At 35.3% G+C, this 22,490-nt stretch overlaps 2 protein-coding genes across 4 annotated transcripts in view; one reads left to right on the top strand and one right to left on the bottom strand.

The window, feature by feature from the left end:
- The window catches only part of LOC119149258 (PARP1 binding protein), a 57,438-nt gene extending 39,568 nt beyond the window's left edge, over positions 1–17,870 (top strand). The window contains exons 8-11 of one of the 3 annotated variants that reach the window (XM_037390328.1): positions 545–723; positions 5,087–5,163; positions 16,322–16,474; positions 17,126–17,870. In XM_037390328.1, coding sequence (XP_037246225.1) covers positions 545–723; positions 5,087–5,163; positions 16,322–16,474; positions 17,126–17,460 — 744 coding nt within the window. In that variant the 3' untranslated portion in view covers positions 17,461–17,870. Of the gene's footprint in view, positions 1–544; positions 724–5,086; positions 5,169–16,321; positions 16,475–17,006; positions 17,044–17,125 lie in introns of those variants that run through there. The other 2 variants (XM_037390327.1, XM_037390329.1) reach the window with 2 other exon arrangements.
- Positions 17,871–17,915: 45 nt separating this feature from the next.
- Positions 17,916–22,070, bottom strand: PMCH (pro-melanin concentrating hormone). Its single transcript, XM_037390340.1, has 2 exons — positions 18,823–22,070; positions 17,916–18,294 (listed from the first exon to the last, which is right to left on the bottom strand). Exons 1-2 carry the CDS (start codon positions 19,060–19,062, stop codon positions 17,938–17,940), a joined length of 597 nt encoding a protein of 198 aa, XP_037246237.1. The 5' UTR covers positions 19,063–22,070; the 3' UTR covers positions 17,916–17,937.
- Between the last annotated feature and the right edge of the window lie 420 nt (positions 22,071–22,490).

The following is a 22,490-nucleotide window of genomic DNA, read 5'->3' as shown; positions in this document are numbered from 1 at the left end:
ACTGTTGACTGTAGCATTGAGCACTTCCAGATGTGGATTATTATTTTCTTTAAGGAATTCTTTATTCTTTTGAAAATTGTGAGGAATTCATCCTGTTCCAAACAACGGGAGATTGTGTTAAGTACCTCTGTTGTCAAATCTTGATGGAAACCTCACTTTTAACCAACTGCTTTACCAGATTCAGTTAATCAGAGGAGTTGGACTTCACCAGAATGTGTTTGTGTACCACATAGCACTCAAACTGGTTGTGAGAAAATGTATGTTAATTTCTGCTACATGGCTTCATCACAGATTTGTATATTTATCTGTGTGACTTGCTCATCAGTGTATACCTCCAGTTGGCAGTGATCTAAACTCTTCTCATTTCTTGGGATGAGGAAGAAACTTACCCATGGGCAGGTTCCCCATAAATGCTTACTGCGGAAGGGAAGGAGGGGCTTCTTAACACCTTGTGCTGATATGGGTTGCTTTTGGAAGCAAGCTGTTGGTCTTGCTCATTGACCTTTTCCTGTTGTATATTCCTTTTAATTTTATTTACTTTCAGCCAAAATTGCATTCCATAAATCATGGCACTGTGTATTGTGGCAGACACACTGTAAAGGTCTTACTCGTTCTTCTGGATGAAGAAGCAGTCAGTCCTCCTACCCAGAACACAGCAGAACTATTATATGATGATGAAAGATTAAATTTGTTCGGAACCACCTCTGTTTTGACACTCTTCAGGTGAGTACTAGAAGGTTTTTTTGTGTTTGTGTTATGTTTGTTTATTTTTAAAGGTCTTATACTGAGTGGCTAAAAAGGCATTGATACTACTTACACAAAGCAAATGACCAAAGTGCAGTCTGTTGTGAGGTTAGATGTAAAGGGAAGGCATTCTTAGAATAGTCTCAAGTTCTCAGAAGTATTCTACCTCCTCATTTGCATTTTCTGTATCTTCAGAAAATATCTTCCATTTTTGTAATATGGACTTTTTGAGCTAGTACGCTTCTGGGCTGCACAAAAACCATGAAAGAAGATCATTTGCAACAAACTGTACAAATACCTGTTGAGTTTGAAGTCCTAAGTTCAAATGCTGTCTGTTCAGTAGCTAATTAGATTACAATTCAACTTGAAGATGCCTCCTTTGTCTAGCTATGACACAAGAAATGTTTGTATTATATCATGTTTCCTTCCTACACAGTAATTATTTTGCAGATTCAGTTTTAAATAGTAAAATAGTTTTACATATCATCATCCACCAATCAGGATAGTACTCCACAAAGGATGTTGAAACAAATTCACATGCATAAAGATTTCAGTAGGGTCTGTAGCTGGTAGCATACATTGACTGTAATGGTGAAAGTTGCTTTTGAGGAAGAATAAAAGAGGGAGAGGAGAGGAAAGAGAAAACTCTCTTGGTGGCCAGCTGGGAGGTAAAGCAGCCAGGCTTCCCAGACAAGCATCTTCTGTAGTACAGCAGTCGGTTCCCCAATAGTGCTTTTCCCAGAGCAACTGTATCGTCATCATAAGGACCTGATCAAATCCCATATTGGTTGTCACTGCTGGTGATGCCTTTAGTGGTGGTTGGAGCATCTATCTGTTCATCAGGGCAGGGGCTGTGTGGCCAGTTGCTTATTAAACTCTGTGTATGCACATTTTTGGGTTCCCTAACATAAAAGAAGAGCTACAATGAAAAGGGTAGGAAAAGTGGGGAAGCAGAGGATGTTTCTTCTGCTGGTTGCAGTTGTTTCCCATGAAAGCTCACTATAACAACACTAACAGAGTGTGCAGGTGCAAGGCTGTGAAGGTAACAGGAAGGAAAAAGTGATAAGTCCTAAATTAGAAGATGGAGGATCCTAAAAGTCAAAGAATTTAAGGGTTCTATTAGATTTACTGTTTGAGCTCTTTTATTGAAACCAAAGGAAGAAGCACATTCTAATAAAAAATTAAAAAAAAAATTAGTTTCACTAATAAGAATTCTAAATAAACCTGTAATAATTTTGAATACCAAAGGCAGCTTGTAACAAAATATTGTGGAATATTTCTTTCATCTCTCAAATATCTGCGAATAGCTGTAGCTATAAATTTCTACTTCATTATGTAACAATCTTAAAATAACCCTGATTTCAGTCTCTTATTTTTCCATTTTCCATTACTTCAGATTCAGAAAAAGTGATCCACATTGCTTTTTAAATTGTTTCATTAATTTAATAAACCTCACCGTGGCTGTATTTTTATCAGTATGAAAAAGGAGCTTAATCAGATCTAGGTTAATGCTCTATGTGAATGGAATCAAGGCCCATCTGAATTCTTCTGAATTAAACATTGCTGCTATTCAGAGATAGCAATCTTGATTATTTTTTTTTAAAGGTAGCTCTTCAATTTAAAATGGATTTTAAAGCACTTATTTCTGAATAACAGTGCCCAGTAAGTGCTTTGGTTTCAGTTACTCATTTGATTTGTCAACTGAATTAATTTTCTGGAGTTTTCTCCAACAGGAGAAACATTTGTTTGACTTAAAATCTTCTCAGTGTAGGTGTAAGCAGGTACTGCTCTCTGGGAATTAATATTGTGGTCAAGACAATTCTTGTGTTTTCCTTAGTAATTATTAGTGGTCAATTTGTTTTAGATTTCATTTTTCTGTATTTTTTTAAATATTATCTGCATGCTTCCATTTAAAAAAAATATTAAGAAGTAATTCATTCATTGGTTTTTGATCCTAAATAATTATTTTAGGAATAAAAAAAATCACAAAAACTGAAATAAAACTTGCAAATAACACCTGTTCTCAATTTTTATCAAATCTTTGTGTTCTGCATTTCTCTAGCAGCTTTACTGTAAGGCTGCAATTGCTTTATGAATGCTGAACACCTTAATACTACACAGGATAGTAGCTAAGGTGTCACTATGATTTACGTCAATGTAAGGCACCTCTATGGTACAGCACATTTTTGTTAATGCTTATGTCTCAGATATTTGATCTAGAGTGTTTGCTGCAGTCTTTTTGCCAAGCTGCTGTTAAGAGTAAATCTGGAACAATTTACAGGATGAATGGCAGTACCTTTGGCAGGAAACATCTCTACAGTTTTCAGATTCTTTTTCCTAATCTGATTCTGTGTATCAGATTGATGGTCATCCCATATGGTAGTTATTGTTTTATGTTTTCTGACAACCTGTTAGTCATTGGTTTTAGGTTTTACTTCTAGAGTTTTCATTATTGAAGAAATATGTTTAAAGCTCGTGAATAGTTTTGTAGGTGCTCTGGTCAGTTTGAGAGAGCACTGTTAATTTTCAGGTGAAGGCTGAGGTTAAATGAGAGCACCTCTTTTTTTTCAAACTTCAGCATTTCAGGAATTTTTCTTGCTTTGTTTTCTTTTAATAAATTTCTAGATCAGTAGGGTAGATTTATTTTTCTGCAGTGAAATCCTGCAAAAAAGCTATTGCTAAGAAGCAGCTATTGTGGGGTGTAATTTTTTTTGGCTTTCTTTAATTAGAAGTATTTTAATTGTAATTTATGAAATGCATGTGTTTGGGAACTGAAAATGTAAGCACTGACAATACATCCTCAGTGTTTCAGAACATCATAACCAAGCTGAAGTTTTTCTTATTTAATCTGTCCTTTAATATATTAATCAGATGTTTTCCTTCTGTAAGCACCTCATTTTTCAGTCTTCTGGAAAATACTCTTTTTAGATTTGCATTATAGAAGTTCAAATAAAATTATGTTGCTATTTTTTTGTATTTTGAAGCTGCTTGCTTACAAGGCAGAAGTGTGCTATTTTTCCCGTAATATTTTTAAATTTTTAAGCAAACATAAAAAATGTAGTGATGATATTGAAATCCAAGTAAGGTAATTCTGATATAATTAATGGTATTACTTATGTTTTAGAGTTAAACTCTGCATGACCATGGATAAGTATTTTCATAACTTTCTACAATAAAGGTTCTCTTTCTGGATTTGCAGGTTCAACAGTTATTTGAGGTTTGGGGCAACTTTTTTTTTGCTGCTGTTTTTATATCATTCCCATCATCTTCCTATCCTAGTAATGTTAAAGTCAGTCATTACTACTTGCTCATTCTTTTCTTGGTTCTTAAAATTTCCTTCTGTTTAAGGAATAGCGGTGTTGATCTGGTGTACAAAACAAAGAATCTTTTGAAAACACATTTCTGTGGGCACTGAAAAGAATACCTATCCATGCACTGGAGAAGCAGTGATCATTTAATCAGTTGCTTAGCCTGAGGAATCATTAGTTGTTGGAAAAGTGGAATGCTGAGAATTTTGTCGTTGCAGGTTACAAAGAGGACTCATGAATGAGATCAGCATAGATGGGAGCATGCTGAAGCTATGTATTTTGGCAATTTAAATGGTAAAAACATTGCAAGGTCCTGCAGAAATTTTGCATCACAGAGAAACAGAAATAAATAAAATAAAGAATAAGCTAAATAAAATAAATGTTGTTTATGGAATTATTGAATAGAATGAGCTAAACAAATCAAATAAAAATGAGTTATTTTTGAAAAAAACTGCCCTCATGCACACTGGCCTGCTATGAGCATAAACAGAGAAGTAATATTTACAGATGCACAGATTAGTTCTTATTTCAAGATCAAAAAATCCCCTCTTATAAGTATCAATAATTTTTTTGCATTATATGCATTAAAGAGATTCGTTAATGTATGTAACTATTCACATACTGCAATATAGGAGGGCGGAAGCATTTTCTTTGTGTGAGTATTTCTATTGAAAAGTCTGTAAATATGAGGAAAACTATTCTGGATGTCAACCAGATGCTATTCAGAGGGGTGTAAGTAGAATGGTGACTTGGTAACTCATCACCACCATTACGAATAATAATACTATAGCTGCAGAATTACAATGGTGTAAACATACTGCAAAATGATACCAGAAATTGGAACTGTATGTTTGTTTTCATTATGCTGTCTTCAGTTGTCACAGTACACGTGGTTAGAAAGGGAGAAAACAAAGTAAGGCTTGGAGAGCTAAGATACTTGCCTTCCTGCTTCTGAGGAACTTAATATGGTAACTATTTTTCTTAACTAATTTATTTTACATATTCTAAATACTTCTTATCTCTTTTTAATATAGATCTCCAGCACAGTCCAGTGGATCTTCTCCAAAACCTCTTAGACAACGTATTCAGAAATCTATGGATGAAAAAAAAAAAAAGGTACCGTGTACAAATTGCTATGCAACTATAGATACACTGAAATAATGTTAAAATAAAAAAAAAAAATGGTGTTCAAATTCTCAAATACTTGGCTGAAATGTGTCCTATAGCTAAAGAAATGTGATTTGATTTACTTGTGGTGATTAGCTGAACTCAAACAGGGTTCTAATATGAATGGAAATATCTAAAACTCCAGAAGAGAAAGGCTTTAAACTTAAAAGTACTTCTAATGAAGATATTTTAATGGGTATATGCTGAGTTAGTATATATCTCTTCATTTAACCATCTGTGTATTTCAATAGGTTTATTGAAATAAATCTGAAGCTATGTGAAAACAGAACTAGAACTGAACACAGGCACTTGATTTCAGTTCTGATAATATAGGCATTCTAAAAGTGTAATAATGACTTTTTCATTGCATTTTTGGGGGGGAGGGATGCTTTTTATTTATAAAATTCTGAGAACATTTTCATAACATTGCTTTGTGAATAATAAAATAAAGATGCTAATGTTTGCTATTTTGTAGGTGAAATGGAACATTACAGGAGTATGTTGGTATTGTGAGTGGCAATATTAAAAAGAACAACTTCAATGTGACTGAAAATTGCAGTCTTCCAGGGTACTGCATTTTATGTAGTCTTTTTTCCTCAAAATTGTCAAACTTGAATGTTGGGACTATGGAAAGTGGCAAAGCTTGTATTTTCCACAGCATTTCAACAGAGCACTAAATTAAAGTAGTGATTTAATATTTTTTACAAACAGTCCTGACAACAGATAGAAACATAAATGTAATTGGTATATAAGGAACAAAACAGAGGTGTTTTAAGCCATCAGAATTGGTTCTAGAACAGCCACTGGACTTGATGGGAATTTTAACGTTACATGTTTGATAAGTAGGTGGTCATGAAAAGGAAGTAAAATGAAAAGCACTGTCAGTATTTCCAGCATGTTTTAAATATTCTCCAACTTTGTTCCATGTGCTTTTTTTGGAATGGGAGTGGGGTGGGTGATGGGTATTTTGTATACATGCACTAATTATTTAGCTTAAAACTCATAGGCAAATAATGAAAGATTTAAGCTGATAAAGGATCTTCATATTAATTTTACAATAAGCAGCATATTTAAATTATAGCTTCTCATAGCAAAAATGTGATATGCTGTTTGCATAATACATTGACACAGTTTCCTTATCTAAATGAAGGTTTTGTAATTGGATTCATGAACAGATGTGTTCAGTATCAAAATAGAAAAAACTATTATCTAAAAGCAATTACCTGTCACATTTGAGACCTTTACTGGAAACTTACAAGATTTTTGACAGAAACTACCAAAAATATGAGTCTTGAGACTGATTCATATTATGAAACTATTTTAACTTTTTTGGGAAGTACTTTTTTGCTAATCAAAAATACTAGAATAGCTACCATCATTTCCGTGCAAAGAGTAGTTCTTTCAGAGGTCTCGGAGTAATTGAATGAGTTCTACTTCAGGAGCAGGAATTGCATGCAAAAGTGACATTCCTGTGCTGCTTTTTTAGTGCTTGGCTCTAATAAGGGTCCTGTGACCCCTGTGATTCTTGTTAACACAATAAAGAATCTGACTTTTTCAATAGGACTCTTGTCCTAGCCTTGCTTCACCATGATTGGTGAAATAGAATGTTCCTGTAGCAAAACAGAATGGTTTTACCCAATAGTGATGGTTTTACCCAATAGTTCTTGAGATCTTTCAGGTAACTTCTAGAACTGATTGTGGTGCTCTCCTGGTGCCTCCTAATATAATTGAGGATGACTATATTGAAATATGTATAGCCTGACATCGGTGCTGGGGGAGGTTATGGAGCAGATCATCCTGAGCACCATCACAGGGCACTTGCAGGACAGCCGGGGGATCAGGCCAGGACAACATGGATTTATGAAAGGCAGGTCCTTCTTGACCAACCTGATCTCCTTCTATGACAAGATAACCCCTCCAGTGGATGAGGGAAAGGCTGTGGATGTTGTCTACCTGGACCTTAGTAAAGCCTTTGACAAGTCTTCCACAGTATTCTGCTGAAGAAACCACCTGCTCATGTCTGGGACGAGTGTATTCTGTGGTGGGTTAAAAGCTGGCTGGATGGCTGAGCTCAAAGAGCGGTGGTGAATGGGGTTACATCCAGCTGGTGGCTGGTCACAAATGGTCTTCCCCAGGGCTTAGTATTGGGGCCAGCCCGGTTTAATATCTTTACTGATGATCAGGACAAGGAGATTGAGTGCACCCTCAGTAAGTTTGCATATGACACCAAGCTGGAGGAAGTGTTGATCTGCTGGAGGGCAGGAAGGCTCTGCAGAGGGATCAGGACAGGCAGGACGGATGATGGGCTGAGGCCAGCTGTATGAGGTTCAGCAAGGCTCAGTGCTGGGTCCTGCACTTGGGTCACACCAGCCCCACACAGCGCTACAGGCTGGGGGCAGAGCGGCTGGAAAGCTGCCTGGCTGAAAAGGATCTGGGGGTGCTGGTTAAGAGCCAGCTGAACATGAGCCAGCAGGGTGCCCAGGTGGCCAAGAAAAGACCAGCAGCATCCTGGCTTGTATCCAAAAGAGTGTAGCCAGCAGGACAAGGGAAGTGATTGTCCCCCTGTACTCGGCACCAGTGAGGCTGCATCTCGAACACTATGTTCAGTTTTGGGCCACTCACTACAAGAGGGACACTGAGGTGCTGGAGCATGTCCAGAGAAGTCCAATGCAGCTGGTGAAGGGTCTGGAGCCCAAGTGTTATGAGGAGCAGCTGAGGGAACTGGGGTTGTTTAGTTTGGAGAGGAAGACACTCAGGGGGAACCATAATTGCTCTCTACAACGGCCTGAAAGGAGGTTGTAGGCAGGTGGGGGTAGGTTTCTTCTCCCAGATAACAAGGAAAGACAAGAGGAAACAGCCTCAAGTTACACCAGGGGAGGCTTAGATTGGATGTTAGGAAAAATTTCTTCACTGAAAGGGTGGTCAAGCATTGGAACAGGCTGCCCAGGGAGGTAGTGGAATCACCATCCCTGGAGGTGTTCAAAAAACACATAGGTATGGTTCTTAGGGACATGGTTTAGTGATTGACTTGGCAGTCCTGGGTTAACAGTTGGACTTGATAACCTCAAAGGTATTTTCCAATCTAAATGATTCTATGATAAATGATCTTTTTTCTTAGGAAAATCAAAATTCAAAGAGAACAATCAAAAGGTCTAAAGGCTGTGGTTTACACTATTAAACTTTCTTTGGCATTTTAGAAGACTGTAAACCTTTGTTAGGATGTTATCTTTTGTAGTTTAGATCTGTGATGGTGGACTCTGTTCCCCTACTTGAGCAATGTGGATGGTAACATGACTGACTGTCTGCTTGGGGCTATGCAGCTCATATCTTAGAGCAACATTCAAGCTGCTAAACTGCCTCTAGCAGTCACAATCAGTCATCCTCACTGGCTTTCTTCCAGTGTATCCTGTTGTACCAGAGACAGAACTGCAGCCAAATATCTCAAGATGTTTTTACATTTAAAAAAGTGAATATAAAAATCATGCGGTTCGGAGTGTAAATGTTCCTCAGTTATGTATCAGCATGGAGTTCTCTTACTCAAGATAAGATATCGGAGTGTTTCACATTATGTTTGCATTTCTATTTTCTGTGTGTCAGCCAAACATTGCCACCTAAACTACACTATATTCCTGTGAAGTCTGGAATTATTCTTCTGGTATTCCTGTGTTCACTTTAGTTGTCTTCTCCTTCCAGTCAACTAAAATTGCTGTTGCCAAACAATTAATGACTTTTGTAACTAAAACTCAGATAGTTCTCTGCCATTAATCTTTAACCTCCATCCTCTCACTTAAGATTCTGCTTGCTTTCTTGCAATCTTCGTCTTTCATTTTGTCTTTTTCTGGTTTTCTTTCTACCTTTCTAACAATTTCTACAGAGTTTCTTTTGCGTGTTTCTACTTCTTCCTTTCTTCCTTTTTCTATGAAGACTTTATAGAGCTCTGTCTTTACTTTTCTCTTCTGGTACCTTCTTTGTGGATGAATACATCTACAAACAGAAGTTCAGCTATTGTCTTTGTGAACAGTTCACAGATCTACATCTGACCTAAGTGTCCCTTGTGTTGATACTGACATCTTTTGTTACTTGTATGCCATCCTGTTGTTGATCTTGAGATGGTATGTTTATCTTTCCTGGTATACTTAACATTGAGGATGGTATCCTACCTGTTACTTTTTCACTCCAGAACACTTCTGGAATATGTTCTTCTCTATCAGTATCTCCACTCAACTATAACTTATTAAATGTTCATTTTGCTTTTTCATGTGCTCCCATGTATTTTTCTTGGACTTCGTAGTTGCAGCTTTAGCTTGTCTTTCTCCACTGAGATTGCTGTACAAAAAGTTGTTATTAAAGGGATTAGACACTAGATGCCATTCTTCTGTTTGCATCTCAATCTGTTCCTTTAAGTTGTAGTACATATAAGCTACTTATTTTAACCTATCTCAACCCACTAGTTATTTCTGATTTTCTGCTTTGAGTATCTATCCTTGCTTACATTGTCTGCAATAGCAATATTCATTGTTCATTTGTTAATTTTCAGGCCAGCTTTTTCAGCTGTCTGTTTTATACTGTTTCTTACAGCTGCAGGGATTTCCAACAGGTATCTGCAGAACTCATTATCCTCCTTTAAAACCTTTTTCAATACCTTTAAATCAACCTCTCCCCAAAACTTAGCTGTGCGTTGTGTTGAGATGGATGCCCGTTACAATGACTAACTTAAATTCCTTTCTCTGTGAATCCATATATTTTCTTGTCTTGAATTGTAATGCCTCTTGGTAGAAATAAATTTTGTTCTGTCTTTATTGTGCAGCACGTAGCACAATGAATTCCTTGTCCATGACCACAGATCTCAAGTACTGTAGTAATATCACCTTCTTAACACTGAATATCAGTCTCCATTATTATTTGAAATGTGTACAGATTGCTTGTAAAATTCACAGTTGTAAATTTTGTTATGCATAATGCACTAATTTTAACTGACTCGGAAGAGATAACATACATTTATTTTTTTGAATAAGACAATAGCAATATGATGTTTCTTCTCAATGTCAGTGATTCTTCTGAGAAGTTTCTTATGCAGTATGTGTGATGTTAGCATTAGTTCCATAAAATTGTCCTAAGGACCTTTTTACCATGCTGCCTCTGGTAGGTGGTTCTATAGATAGTGTGTAGTACAAATTAACGATCTCTCATTAGAACTCGTCCCATAAAAGTCTCCTTTTCCATATTTGAGAGGGGAAGAAAACCACAGTAGTGATGGTTGGTTTGGTTGTATGCTGAGTCCCATCAAATAAAGAAATTTAGGAAACTCTGTAAAGCGAAAGGAGAAACACTTCTCTAAACTTAAAAAGAAAAAAAATTAATTATGCCCTCTCCTTCCTTAAGAGGAACTGTTCTCAACTTCTGCAGAATTATGTGGAGGAGTAAAGATTGATAATAGTAGACCTAGGGCATAACATCATGCATATGCGTTTAGTGTCTAAAAATACGGAGAGTGGATAAAGTAAACTGGAATTGGTGTTTAAAAATAAAATAAATCTGTGGGTATTTCCATTGTGCCAAAACAAATTCTTGGCAGCAATGAAAGACAAAGAAATATTTTTGTCTTTCAATCCTCATTAAATACTGGAAGAGATGCAGAAAGATCACCTAACTGTAATGGCATTTGTTAGGAGGCAAAGCTGTAGCTCTGATCCCTTGAGGAGAAAGAAGTCTGGGGAACTAGCATGTTGCATTTTTTTGATTCCCTCCAGCAGAACCAGGTAAGAGTAAGAATCTCAATCTTCCTTTGGAAGACGATTTAGAGTTTCAAGTTTGTTGTGTTTAAGTGGAGTGTTTTCTGGTGAATGGTGTTTTGTGGAAGGATTCTGTAATGCAGAAAGGACTATAGAGCATCTGTTGAATTATGTCTCTTATTGTCAGTTGTTCTTATCACTCTTTTCTGCTTTATAAAAAATATATAGAAATTTTAATGGGACAGGAGAGGGGTATTTTATCTAAGAAATGTTCATCCAACCTCATGTCTACTTCTTTGCATCAGACTCATGTATCTGAAATAGGTATCCTACCGTATTGTTTGACTATTTCTGTTGATTTCAAAGGGGTTGTGCAACTCCTGCTTATTGGTGCTTTGTTTAGGTTAAAGAGCAACTTAAGACAACAAAACTGTTGCAGAATAAGATTTTCATTTGTCCTCTGTACCATAAAAAAATAATTAGATTTTCAAGCTATAGGTAAAATACTTTTCTGAACTGATGGGATCGGGTGAAACAGAACTCCAGGCGTTAAGAAGGAATAAAAGGTATTAGGCTGTCAGAATGCAGTGTATGAGGGTGACAGTTCTTTTTTCATAAACTCAGGATTGTTTTGGCCTTTTAATACATTGTTTTAGAAATCCTGCTGCATTGTTAACACATTTACTCTGAAACAGCTGCAAGGACTTTGGCACTTTTTTTCTTAATGTAACTGGAGACAGCTTTTCGTATATGAGGCACCATTTCCCTCCAATTTGGAGTGAAACGGTAGTTTTAGTTTTAAAAAGAATTTGTGTCTTAAGAACTCTAACAAATCCTGGCATGCTTGAAGTTCATTGTAATTTTGCTGTGTATAGAAATCCTTCCAAGGAAAAAGCTCCACAAAGGAAAACATCAGTCTGCCTTTCTCATGTGACTTGTTTGTGCCTATATAAAATGACTTAATATCTAGCTTCATGCACTGCTGTTACTTTTTATTGCTTAGTTCTCTAAATGCTGTTATTTGAGAGAATTGTTTTGCCTATTTGTGATTCCAGTACAAATAAACTGTGACTTGGAAAACTATTAACAGGAAGTTATGAAGAGTTTTCTTTATGCCCACTGTAATTGTGAACAGAAAATTCATAGTAATAGAGAAAACAATCTTCCTCAGATAGTAGTCTCATCTATTGTAGCAAGAAATATTTATTTCTAAGTGGATTATAACTGTGGAGAATACTAAGCTGACTAGTAGCTTTGATGTGTATGGAGTTTGCTAAAAATTAGTATCTTGAGGACAGAGGGGGAGGGGGAAAAGGTTATGTTCAGCACAGAATTGGAAGAAAGACTTTATTATAGTGTCAGTTGATAAACTGCACTTGTGTAGAAAATACCATTTTTGTTTCTACAAGTCCCCTAAACTACTTTCCTAGGACCCACAGCTGTGAGTTTTGAGTATTTTTGAAACCCAGTAATGAGGTGATTTGAGGCTAAATGTTCTCACAAAAGTTGTAGATTAATTTGGGATAGCAAAAGACTGCTACGATATCATGCTACAAAAAACTGAGAGTTTCAGTACAGTAAAAGCTTGCCATTACCTGAGCTATTCAGGACATTTTTCATGTTTGAGTAACATAATGCCTTGGTTTGGCAATGATACTTACCATTTATTGTTTTGTAACTCTTCCCTTTGCATCCCTTCGCTTTTTCAACTTTGTCTTTCAACTTACCTTTAATATATTTTTCTTTAAGGACAAGGGTAAGGGTGGAGAAAATACATTTTCTCTTTTCATCTCTTTTACTCTTCCAAATTGTACTCTAATTGCTTGGCTAGAAAATAAAAACATGTGTTTGTTGTTACTGATGTAGGTTTTCAAATTCTATTATGCCATTCCAGTGTACAAAACCCAAATCTGAACATTCTTAGTGACTAAATATTGGCAGTACTGTCTGTATGTAGCTGCTCGAAGGAGATCTGGAATAGATTATCAACTAACTTTTAGAAATAAATAGAGCATGCACCATTAATACTTCATATAAAAATGGATGTTTTACATTAGCATCTCAAACAACTGAAAAACTTCTCTAGATGTAGAAGTCAAGGTGGGAGAATGTCCTGCTTTATCTACTCATTAGGGCTACTAATTGACCTACATGTTCTGAAACGCTGTCTTAAATTCTATCATACTGTCTTCCAGCTGAGCAGTGATAACAACAAACCCCTTTTTCTGAAACACAGCAGAACTTCTTTCTTTGTATAGGAATAACAGCAGCATCCCGCTTGCTTGTGAATAGGAGAGGGGATATTAAGTCTGAATTCATTGTACGCCATTTGTGTGCAACTACTTGGTTAGCAAATTGAGCTCCCAACATCTTTTTGCTCTCCCAGAGCTGGGTCCCCTCAAAGCAGTGGATTTCAGGAAATCTAATATAAAAAACCTCTAATTTCTGAAAGCTATTTCAAGCTGTTGATAGGCTTTATTATGTGTACTCCAATCAAGCTTTAAGTTCCTCCTTTTTTTTCTTTTTTTTTTCTTTAAAAACATTCCAGTGAAACTCTACTTTTTAATTCAGCGCTAGACTTGTGCTCTTTTGTGTTCTGCCTTCAGCCTCCTAAAATTACTTACTGCTATTTCACTCAGTGTCATTCACTTGTGTTTACTGGCAAATATACATTCCTAGACTAGCTGGGAAGTTTGACTGCTTCAACAAATTCAGTCTTGCACTCGTGATTTATATGTACCCTCTAGATTAGTACTAACATCATCTGAAACAGTCATATTTGGTAGAGCTTTGTATACTGTTTGCAAATGGCTAACTGGTATGTGGTGCAGTAGAGTGAAGTTTTGAGGCATATTTCAAGCTTCAGTGAAGTTGAAACAGGCAGATGGGTTTGTGCTGCAAGTTTTCTGTATTTAAGCTAGATTTCTGTCCTTTTGACTTCACATATTCAAATCCCCACAAACTGAATTATTGAAGTGTTGAATGGGGGTGGTAAAAAGAAACCGCCAGACATAACTGGATTTATTGGTTATAGAATGGTAACTGTCAGGCTTTCTTGCTCAAGTTTGATGGCTGTTGTGCTGTGTTGATCATCAGCTCAGCACAAATAGTAAGTTATTTGCCTCTTGCAATAGGAATATGTGATAGAACCCTGTGCGCATTATTGTGTAATTTTTTATGTCTGTCACTTGCTGAACAGTAATTAAGAATTGAGGGAATTTTAAAGGATTAAGGTGAAGTGTTTCAGAAACAGCAAATACAGGAATATTTTTTTTTTAATATTACAGTAACATTAAAGAAAATGTAAGCCCATATAGTCTGAATATTGTAATTATATAATAGGATGTTGATTAGGTTTAAATTGGATTAGAGTTGCATTTTTAATTACTTAAATTTTTTTTAAGCTTATTCTGTATATGGCTTCTCTAGCCTTCAAAACATTTTCTGAAAAGAGTATAAAGTTAATGACATACACTTAATGACTCATTGAGCTAAGGCACAAACTTAAAGCACACAAAACCTTGTAAATATCTATGTATATAGTCTTACCTTACAGGAAATGTTTTAAGTACAGAGTAGATTAACACTTGGAAAAGATTAGAATTGCTGAGAGTCAGGCTGGCTAGTTCCTCCTGATGAATCCACCTTTCTTTCTCAGGCTGTTTGGGAGGGATGGACAACTGGATCTTTTTAACTCTAGAAGGGAATACTGAGGTTTAAGGTAATACTATATATGTACAGATATATTAAGTCAGAAGGAACTACATTTCTGTAAATAAATGGGTTACTTTTTTTCCGAAAAGACTAGGTGTGTTCACGTAGTCAGCTGCAGTATCAGGAAGAAGAAGAGACACTTAGGTTGCATGTCAATGATAAAAAGTTAGTCTGTTAGCTTATTATGAACAAACCCAGTATTTGATGAAAGTGGTGTAAATTGTGACTGGATTTTGTGGATGAAGGCCCCTGGGAAAGGAAGTTTCTGGGAACATATTATTTTATTTCATTCTGTCTAAATCTGAGGTTTTGAGTTAGAAGAAAAACATATCTATAAGGGTCAAACCTGAACTGCAAAATTTAAACATGCTTGTGTTAAGAGGAAAAATAGACTTGCATAATACAAAATTTTTAATCAGCAGAAAAGTGGCTGTAACCTCATACTTGACAAATCATTCCTTTTATCTATCTATATATACACTAATATTTTTTGTGACGTTTCTTGCTTTAGCTTTTTCCTGATATTTGTATGTAGCACCTGTTCAGCTCAAATATGACTTAATCTGTGATGTTATAATAGAATTATTAGCTAAAAAAAGTAATATATTGTAATTATCTCTTCTGTGCTGTACCTTTCAACAGATTTTGTATAATCCAGTGGGAATGAGAGTAGAATATATTTTGCAGAGTCTATAGCATTTGTGATAAACTGGTCAGAAATTACAAAGCTTGACCCTGAAATTCCAAGCTGTTGTGAAGCTGTAATTTAAGTGTAAACTGAGGAAGTTTGACCTGTAAACATGGATTCATTAAATATGGATATATTTAATATATTGAAATATTTTTTCTGTCATTGAGCCCGATATTTTGATTTCCCTGTGCTGAGACTAGGTTCCCTGCTTCCAAGACTAGAAGGTGGACATGAGCATGCACAACCAGATACAACAGTGCTTTTTACTATTGTAGGTTTCTGGCAGCTTACACTGTATGGGTATGTTTTGACAAATGTGGAATTAGGCATTGGCATTCAAAGACGGAATGGCTTTATTTTGTGAGTAAATGGGAAATCTGAAATTTGCCAAAGAAAGATCTGAAATAATACTTTATATTCCAATTTTAGGTATAAGTATATTGAAGCTTAGTTTATATTCCTTATCATTACTTTTCAGTGTTGCTGTTATGCTTACCTCCATATAAATTGGTTAAGTGGTGAGACTTGTCATATACTTGGCATTTATGAACTGACAAATCAAAGGTGATGACCCGTAGAAGTATGATAATTGACCGTAGCAGCTAGGACAACTACTCAAAGTGGCGGAGTCTAGAATCTGCAGTCTACTGAAAGAGGGGGCTAAATTTGACAGAAAATCTTAGCTTGAAGCTTTAAAAGTTAATGTGTAACTTTCTGAAAGAGGTGAAAAAAATTGTTTTAGGACTTTAATAGAAGAATTTATAAATATTCTTGAAAGGCTTTACACTTTGTAAATAAGTACTTCATAAATATTTTTTACATGAGTGTACTCATTTTTCTGGTATTTATGTGGTCTAAAAAGTTTTCAAGGAAGAAGAATGGGGAAACTTATTATTTCACTAATCTTGCAGGTGTTGTCTTTTACTTTTGTAAATAATTAAAGCTAATACCAGATTGTTATTTGCAGATGAAACCATCTTCAATCAAATCTCAGTTTGCATGTACATATAAAAACGAGTTGAGTGAAACAAAGGATCAGCATTTCCTCAGCAGTAGCCGAATTCCAACCTGCATGCATCCTGCACCAAAGCAACATTTAAAAGCTGGGTATCTCACAGGTAAGCTGTAGTAGGATTGAATAAGTAAATGTGATAGTTAATATTTCAAGTGTTATCAAACCAGGCTTTAGTAAAACTCAAGTACAAATGAGTTTTCAAGAAAAAAAAAAAAGACATCTCATTGCTGTCTGTAAGCTATGATCAGTTAACTGTCTTAGCATCAAAACTGTAATGTTAATGCTTTGGAAATATAAATCTGTTTCAAAAAAATATGCATTGATGCTGTCTTGGTTAAAAAATTGATACATTTTACATATATTATGAAAAAGTTTCTTCTTACTTTACAAAAGAAAGCTAAATTATATCTTTTGCCATTAAAAAGGGAAAACATTTTTTACTCCACCCTAAACCATATCATATATATAACTTATAAGCTCTTTAATCATATTTTCCAATACCTTAATATTATAAATCCAAATCCCTAAGTTAGTTGCTATTACATGTTTTTGAGCAATGTCATTTTAAATTGTCAATACACTTAGGAACACTTAGCAAATGTAACTGCAATGACCAGCATAGTTTTGTTTTACAGATAAAGCACTAGTTTTGATTTAAAAAAACACACAGGCAGTCCGCTGATAGAAAAAGAATGAATAATCCCAGGTAACTTTTTATTTCTTCACATATGTTTTTGATATTCTTACATGACAGAAGGTATGAATTCCTGTCTTGATGTACCAGTGCTTGGAACTATTTCTGAAAATGTTCACCAGACTAGAAGTTACACAGAAATGGGAAAGCTGAGTTGTCAGCCAAGAAGTGAGAACTCCAAGAATGAACAGATGGATTTGAATAATGACAAAGTAATCTGCGATAAGGAAAGCGAACTGTCTTTGCAAAAAATTGCTAAAAGACCTAAGACTTCAAACAATCCTCAGAAGGAATTAGACAGCAAAACTGGTGGAAAAAGAAAACACAGCAAAACTGCGAGCAAGAATAAGCTGATTGCTGGTCAGGCAAAATTAACTCACTTTTTTCGACTATAAGGTTTTGTTCGACATATATGGTATGTTGGCTGGTTCAGATTTGCAAGAAAAGGGTGAAATTAATGAACTGCTTCCTTTCATACTAAAATACATGGAAGGAGCTTGTGTGTAATATTAGACAATTAATTACAAGCCTAGATTATGCGGAAGTCTTTTATTTTTTGATAACAATACATTGTTAGTAGTTACAGCTATGTTCTTTTTTGATAATGAATTACTTCTCCTTCTACAATGCTATGGGAAAGCATTTTTGGATGCATATGTATAGCCACACTGAAACACAGTAACTTCAAGTTACATTAAACTCATAATAAAATGTTTGGTCTTCAAAGAAGGTGGTGTAGGTCAGAAGTTTTCAGACTTGCCAACAAGGTCGATAGACTCTTCCCAGCATACACCTGAGCACTACAGAGAAAAAAAAATATCTGGAAGTTTAAAATATCAAAGATCTAGAATTCTTTATGGCCTCTGGAAATACTAATTGAACAAGCTTAACAAATACTTCCTCTCCCGTGCACTGAACACAATAGACATGAAGTTTCTAAATGAATCTTTATCAAATTCCTGTATAGGCATTGCATTATACTTTATGAGAATGAAATAATTTTTGTGTAAAATGAAAATATCTTTACCATCAAAATCTCTTCTTCCTATAGGGAATTTAGGCAAATTTTCTTCATCTGCAGTCTCTCTTTGCTGTATTGATTCAATGTTTCGAATTTCAGTGTCAGCTGGGAAAGCCATGGCTCCCTTCAGTGCAAGATAAGGTAGTTGCTTTCTACTTAAGTTGATTGACATAACATGATTTAAGAAATCATGTCTGGAGCCTGTGTCCTATTTTAAGGGAAAACAAGAGTAGCAGTAAATAAAGTCAGTTGTGGTCACTTTTTATACTTGACTTTTTATACTTTATACTTAGCAGTGCAAGTGATTTATATTTCAAGATTATTTAAAATCATATCTAATAAGAATGTTTAAAAGTAGTTAATTGCTTTACATCTTTGGCTGCAATGGTTTTGTGGTAAGGAATGAGAGAAAATAATGAGTCTTGTATTTGGTGAAGTTAAAAACCTGTTGATGCATATAGGGACATGCTGAATCAAATATAAATACAGGCTTTTTCCTCCTCAAGTTTTGGGTACACATAATTCTGTAAAAAATCAGATTTCTTTTATTCAACTGTCCAACACATTTAAAATGTTGGAATTATATTCTTACAGTTGAAAATTTATTCTTGACTATAGTATGCTATTTTTTATATATTCACCAGGTTGTTGCTTTAAATCCTTGTACGTTTTCTAAAGGGCTATAAAGAGAATATTTGTTTTATGATTAAGCCAAAACATAAAACTGAAAACTCACCAAAAACTTCACGTTTCTGTCATCTTCTTCATCCAAAACACTACTGTCTTCAGTCTTATAATGCTTTAGCAAAGGTATAGCTCCTCTGTTCCCAGTTGTATCTCCATTTCGCAAAGTTTTTCCTAATGTGGTTAGCAACATATCTTCATCTACCTTCTGCAGAGATTTTGAAACTGAGAGTAGAAAACCTTGAGAAAAAAGACAAAGAGAGAGAATTAACATGTAGGATGAGATACACATTCTTAGTTACTCAATACTTGCATAGAAGTTAAGCAGTTTTCAAATTTTAAGAAGTCTTTTCCAGTTGTAAATTAAGATGTTCTCTATCTATGCCCACTTTATATATTTTATGGATTGAATGGAAACTACTTCAATGGCTGATGAGTTCAGTCTTTTTAAAATGACTCATATTAAGGAGTAACCTTTTCTATAATCCCTCTAATCCCATCTGTTGCTTAGAACTGCTTAAATGTGGGGTTTTTTTCAGCATGGATGATTTGTTTCTTTGTATGTTTTTAGAACAGCACAGATTAATTCCTCTTGATGGGTCACTATAACAGAGTGCACAGAAAAAAGTGATGTCCATTTGTGTTGTTTTTAAAGCCTTACCTCCAGTTAAGGCAATTTAAGAAAAGGAACTAATCTACATAAGTAAGCAGGACTGTTGTAGAGGTGTAATCTATCATAGTTTTTGATCAAAAGTGATTCACAAAAGAGTTGAAAAGCTTGACATTTAACAATAGCTTACACTGCTTTACTGGGTTAGAGCTGAAATCATTAATTTGTATTTCTATGTCCATTATGTCAGGTTACATTATTCAGAGCTTATGTCTAGAAATCTTTATTAATGCCCAAGTAATTATATTTATCTGCATCTTCTTTCTGAAAATGGAGCTTTTCCAGCTACAAATGTAATGTAGTCAGATATGCTTGCTAAGAATGTAGAAGGAAAAGTAAACTTCAGTTTTTCATTTTAAAAGTCTTTGAAGTCTACCTATTACTCTGTGGAAGGAAATGTAGGAGTCTCAGCATATATATATATATATATATATATAAAATTTCTTTAATTTATTTTACCTTATGTGGAAAGCAAATGGGACCAGCTCTAATTTAGCTAATTTCAATGTCAGTGATACAAACCACCTATTCAGTGGCTGTGTGCCTCTTAGTTGGTACCCATCTCTTCAATTCATGTTTGTTTTACTCTAGTGGAGAAAGCCAAACATCCTGCTAGACAAGGCAAACCACTAGGAAACTGAGCAAGAAACTGACTATGCGGAAGGAGTACCAGTTCCCCCTTGTCTTCTTCCCTCACTCTCCATTTTGCTGTTCTGGCTTTTTGTCTGTATTGTCATATGCTAGGAATAAAATGTAAATTTTTATTAGCAAAAGTGATTTCTTATAGTGGTTCTCTCTTTTTTTTTTTTTTTTTCTTTTACTGATTTTCTGACGGTCTTCACTAGTACCTACCACTAATGTGGTGTGAAGGAGAAATTAAGATCAATATTTAATTGCCTGGACAAGCCTACAACACATCAGTGGTAGTCACATATAGCAAGTATACAATTTGTCTTTATACCCATTGAACAAATTCCAAGGAAGAAATATGACTGCTGCTAGAGAGGTGTTGCATAGTCCTAGGGAAGTATGGAAAGAATAAACGATTCCTGCTGAAAGCAGGCAAGGATACCCCTCTAATCCACAGACTGAGGACATTGTGTAGAAGGGCTGACCGGTGTTATTGGAACTGTGGTATTTTTAATCACTGCTCGCTGCTAAACTTCCTGGAAAAGCAGACTGCCTTGCCAAAGTAACTTCTTGGTAAGAAGTTTCATGGGAAAACACATCCTGCTGGACTAAGCAGATTTTGACTGAGACATTTTGGGTATACCCACTTTTCCTCAAATGAGGAAAGTGCTTTTAATCCTTTCCAGGCAGAGTGTCTCTGCCAAATAGAACTACTACTTCTCATTCTTTTCATTTCCTTGCTGTAGAGCCTGCGCTTGCCTCTGGGCAATTGAAATGGTTTCTTTTCTTTGACTTTTAATTGCCTGGCTACAGAGGAGACAAATTTGAAAGTCAATTGTATACAGTTTTATATTTCTGATCCAACCGCCCTTTGCTGATTTGTATTCTTCCCTCACATTCAATATTTGTACAGTTTTGTTCAGTTTGATAAAGCAAAAGCCATCTCTGTTCTCTAATGGTACTTTTCATTTCGCTCAGCCTAGGAGAACAAGAGGAGTGCTTTGGAGCTGCCATTGGCAACAAACCTTTCTTTTTATATGCTGGCATATGAGTTAAGAGTTGGGAAACATCCACCCCAGTCGTTGTGTATGTGGCAAGAGTTTCTGCTTATCTGAAGCTGTAATACCCACAGGTATGCAGCATAGATCACACATGACTTGCTTTCAAACACTTCTCTTTCATTTAATACAAAACACAGGTAAAATAAGAACAATTGACATGCATTAATTGAAAAGTCCATCTACAGTGTCTAATCAGTTGTCTACTGTGTCTATAAGCTGATGTCTATGGAAGAATACAATATCAGGGCAAACTTAGGGTACGCCATTCAGTATCCTCTAGCACTTTTCGAACTGGTTGTTCATTTTTAAGGATCGTTGAAGATCTGAGGTGGTTCTAATGATAACTAGTAGAACCTCCTAATTAGACCGCTAAAAAATCAATAGCATATGTCTGTAAATTCGGTGACTTTCTGACTGTTCAGAGCAGTAGATAACATTTGTACACCTGCAGATTTGCAATGCACTGTGTACACCTCTTCATAATGCCTTTGTAAGTCCTAACACTGCCTGCATTTTTTCCTTGTCATCTTGAAACTTGCCGTTTTAGTGAAAATGTAAAAAGTTTTAATATACCAGCTTCTACGTTTTTATCATTGTTTATAAAACTTTTTTATTTTTATAATAACCTAATGCTGCATATAGAGTAATAACAATTATTTTGATAAGGTCATCTTGCTTTTACATTGCATTTTGTTACAAGGAAATATAAACTCTTAACATCTGAAATTTGATGTGGTATATGTAAGTAAATAAAATCTAAGTGATAATGTGTCTGGAATTTGCCTCATGCCCATTTTCAATACTTCTAGAATGGGTTATAAAACAATTGTAATAGTTTTATTTGGTCTTGTATCTACTGTAATTGCCATGTTTAAGTGTTTGAGCCCAATGCCTAGTAATGACTGAACAATAAATAAAACGGGTGTATCTCATATCTTACATAAAGCCTTTTTTTTTTTTAACTGTTATCAGAATTTAAAAACTTTGCAAGGCAACCGAGCATTTGAGCAACCTTAAGAAATAATTTTAGTGAATCTTAAAATAGCAGAAAGGTACCTGGTCAATGTTAATTTGCCCAATAGCATATACTTCTGATTTTAAAAGTTGGTGTGGGTTTTTTTTTCTTTTGATGTTTTTTCAGGGTTTGTTTTTGTTTGGGTTTTGGGCTTTTTTTTTTTTTTTTAATTTTGGATCTTGTAAATTTTGTATAAACAGCTTATTTCAGTCCTTTTTGAGTGCAGTTAGAAAGTATTTGTCAATTGAACCAAGAGCCACACATACTGACACTTTGGAAGACTCATTTAAAACCAAATCCAAAATCTTCATGAAATCCTTCATTTGTGTGATCCTCTAGTAGCA

Source organism: Falco rusticolus, chromosome 5 (genome assembly GCF_015220075.1).
Source record: "Falco rusticolus isolate bFalRus1 chromosome 5, bFalRus1.pri, whole genome shotgun sequence".
Classification (NCBI taxonomy): domain Eukaryota; kingdom Metazoa; phylum Chordata; class Aves; order Falconiformes; family Falconidae; genus Falco; species Falco rusticolus.
Note: the sequence above shows the minus strand (reverse complement) of the source record. Positions and strands in the feature narration are given on the sequence as shown.

Coding starts and splice junctions, on each gene's coding strand:
- PMCH (XM_037390340.1), bottom strand. CDS start 19,062: ATGTGTATCTCATCCTACATGTTAATTCTCTCTCTTTGTCTTTTTTCT. Junction 18,295..18,822: donor ACAGAAACGTGAAGTTTTTG/GTGAGTTTTCAG, acceptor CCCTTAAAATAG/GACACAGGCTCCAGACATGA.